At 42.2% G+C, this 2,935-nt stretch overlaps 1 protein-coding gene across 1 annotated transcript; it reads right to left on the bottom strand.

Annotated features, from left to right (window-relative positions):
- Positions 1-310: 310 nt before the first annotated feature.
- Positions 311-2,397, bottom strand: LOC132505754 (heterogeneous nuclear ribonucleoprotein H-like). Its single transcript, XM_060123960.1, has 2 exons — positions 1,112-2,397; positions 311-1,061 (listed from the first exon to the last, which is right to left on the bottom strand). Exons 1-2 carry the CDS (start codon positions 2,333-2,335, stop codon positions 942-944), a joined length of 1,344 nt encoding a protein of 447 aa, XP_059979943.1. The 5' UTR covers positions 2,336-2,397; the 3' UTR covers positions 311-941.
- Positions 2,398-2,935: the final 538 nt, after the last annotated feature.

The following is a 2,935-nucleotide window of genomic DNA, read 5'->3' on the forward strand; positions in this document are numbered from 1 at the left end:
GGGCTAGGGAGGGCAATGCATCAAAAACCCATGGACAATTCATGACCATTGTGGTTGGTCCAGAGACTTTGGGAGGCATGAGAAAGCCTCTATAGTGAAGGAGTCTTTGGAGGAGGGGTATGAAGAGGAGGGCCTGTTGTAATGCAATTTGGACATGTTCTAGAGCTTTTTGTTGTAAGCTCCCCATTCAAGGTGGGCTGATTGGTGAAAAAGAGTATACAGGGGCTTAAGAAAAATTTGTAAATTAGGAATATGTTGCTTCCAGAATCCAAAAAGACATAAAAGATATCAGGCTTCTTTTTTTTTTTTTTTGCAGTTTTTAAAAGGAAGATTTATTCAACAAGTTTCACTTAGCGCAATACACCTAAAAGGAAAATCACAATACAATGAAAAGATTTAAATCAAGGCCTCAGAATTTCAAACAAACACCAAGACCAAAATCCTAAAGTATTGGTATTGCGTCTCAAATTTTCCCCATTAACTTAAAAAAAAGCTTAAACTTACGTGCCATAGAGGTTATTAAATGAAACTAGAATTAACAAACATGCCAAATGTTTCACTTTTAATTGTAGACACAGCTCCTATAGAGTTTCACAAAAAAGCATGTCTTTCAACAATGCATCCAAACAGTGTTCAATGTAATGTGGTGTAAGCAACATTTAACATAATTCAACTGCTTTAACCTAAATACACCTACTGCTTAAGTACATCCTACAATATAACTAACTTGAGAAAAGCTGAAAATTATTTAACAGTAACAGATTACTCAACCTAGTTACATCCTAAATGAATGTTTGTGTTCAAAAATACTGAACCTTAAGTCTTTAAAACAATCCTGATTTCCACTTAAGAGTAAGCATGAACCACAAGTTTGTATTGCAAAACTGTTAAAACTTAAGTTTTGTAAAAAATGTTGACCAAGAGTCAGTGATCAGGATCAATTACATTCCCCATCCACCACTCATACTGGACATGCTAGACATCCCTCCCATTCCGTTCACTCCCATAGATGCTCGGCTTCCACTACTGTAGTAGCTGCTGTTCACTGTTCCTTGGCTGCCTATGCAATGTTTGATTGAAAATCACTGGAGTTTTCCTGTAAAACTTGGTCATATCCACTCATGCTGCTCTGGCCACCATAGCCACCTCCATAACCACCACTCAGCTGCTGGCTGGCTGGGCCGCCATAACTGGACTGGTTTGACAAGCCCATGCCTCCCATCATTTGGCTACCATAAGCACCACCGCTTGCTCCTGCTGTAGAATTCAAGAAGAGTTCTACATATCTGTGTTGCATATTTGCTTTGTCTTTTGACATAGCTGCCACAGCATCTTCATGAGTTGCAAACTCGACATCTGCTTCACCAGTTACTCTGCCATCGGGACCAATTTCAATATGTACTCTCACAGGGTTGAGTGGTGAAAAAAAATTATAAATGTCATTCTCAGTAGCTCTGTAAGGTAATCCCCGCATGTGTACACAGTGTCCTGTTGTGCTCTGGAAAGTAGAGCCACCATCCCCGTATCTGTGATCTGACATTCCTGAAAAACAATAATTGAGGTCTCTTCCAAATCTATCTGACCCAAATCCATAGCCATCATTATAGCCATTATAATCATCATAGCCTCCATAACCACGCCTCATCCTTTCAAAGCCAGCTCCTCTTCCAATGCTGTTATACCCTCTGCCAGCCCCAGGTCTGTCATAGGGACCTGGCCGCTGCATGGCCATAAGTTTTTGTGGTGGATCATAGTGAGTTCTAACTTCAGCTCGACTGCTCTTAAAGATTTCGATATACCTGTGCCCTATTCTTTCCTTGTGTTTCTTTAGAGCCTTTTCAGCTATTTCCTGTGAAGCAAACTGCACGAAGGCCTCCCCCGTACTCCTCCCCTGGAAGTCCACCGGCAATGTTATCCCATTTGGCACGATTTCCAACCCTGAGAAGAACTGAACAATCTCTTCCTTGCTACATCCAAAGGGGAGTCCTCTAAGCCGTACAAAGCCATCATTGGCCGTGTCAGGACTATTTGGACCAGTATGCTTCAACACCCAATCCATTTCAACGTTGTTTGACTTGAATACTTCAACATATCTGTGTCCCATAGTTTCTCTGTCTTTTTTCAGGGCCAATTTGACTTCATCTTCTGATTCAAGTTCAACAAAAGCCTCGCCACTCGGTCTGCCTTCTCTGGTGTAGATGAAACGAATACCTTGAGCCCCATTTTGAATTTTGCAGTCAGAAAAAAACCGCTGCACTTCGTCGGCCGAACAAGACCAAGGCAAGCCCCGGACCTTCACCACGAATCCCTCGCCGCCTTCGGTGCCCAACATCATCGTCTCTTAGGGGGTCCTGGCGTCGAAACAGCCTGCACACACAACTTCGGCGCGGCTGAGACAAAATGAGGCTTCTTTTAATGTTGTAGGTGCTAGAGTCAATAGCTGTTTCTTAACAGTGTCAGGGACAAAGTGACCCTTGGCTGACCAGATAAATTCAGGTGATGGGTCTTGTACTATGTGTGGGGCAATGGCCTATTCCCTTAGTTGTGAATTCCTTTGTATTTTTATGTCCTGAATGAGTGTGTCAAATGAATTTCCTTGGAGGAGGAGGATGTCACCAGTGCGATATCATGCCTGTGCTCCTGGAAAAAATTGGATGTGGTTAAGATCTTGCCTGGAAAGATTGGGTGTGATGGCAGAGCTGTGGAAGTACCCCCTTGGAGCCAGGTAAAGGTGAATTGTTTCTCTCTGAAGGGGAAGAAGCTGTTGAGATAGGTACTGAACAAAACACATTAGCCAACTCTCTAATAGCAAAATATGTTCTAGTTGCTGATTGGATTTAGTCAGTAATTTAAATATTGGATATGGGGGTCTTATTGGGCAAGACCACAGTATTAAGATTATGGTAATCCACTGTGAGGGACCATTAATTCTTTC

This window comes from Lagenorhynchus albirostris, chromosome 15, assembly GCF_949774975.1.
Source record: "Lagenorhynchus albirostris chromosome 15, mLagAlb1.1, whole genome shotgun sequence".
NCBI classification, from domain to species: Eukaryota; Metazoa; Chordata; class Mammalia; order Artiodactyla; family Delphinidae; genus Lagenorhynchus; species Lagenorhynchus albirostris.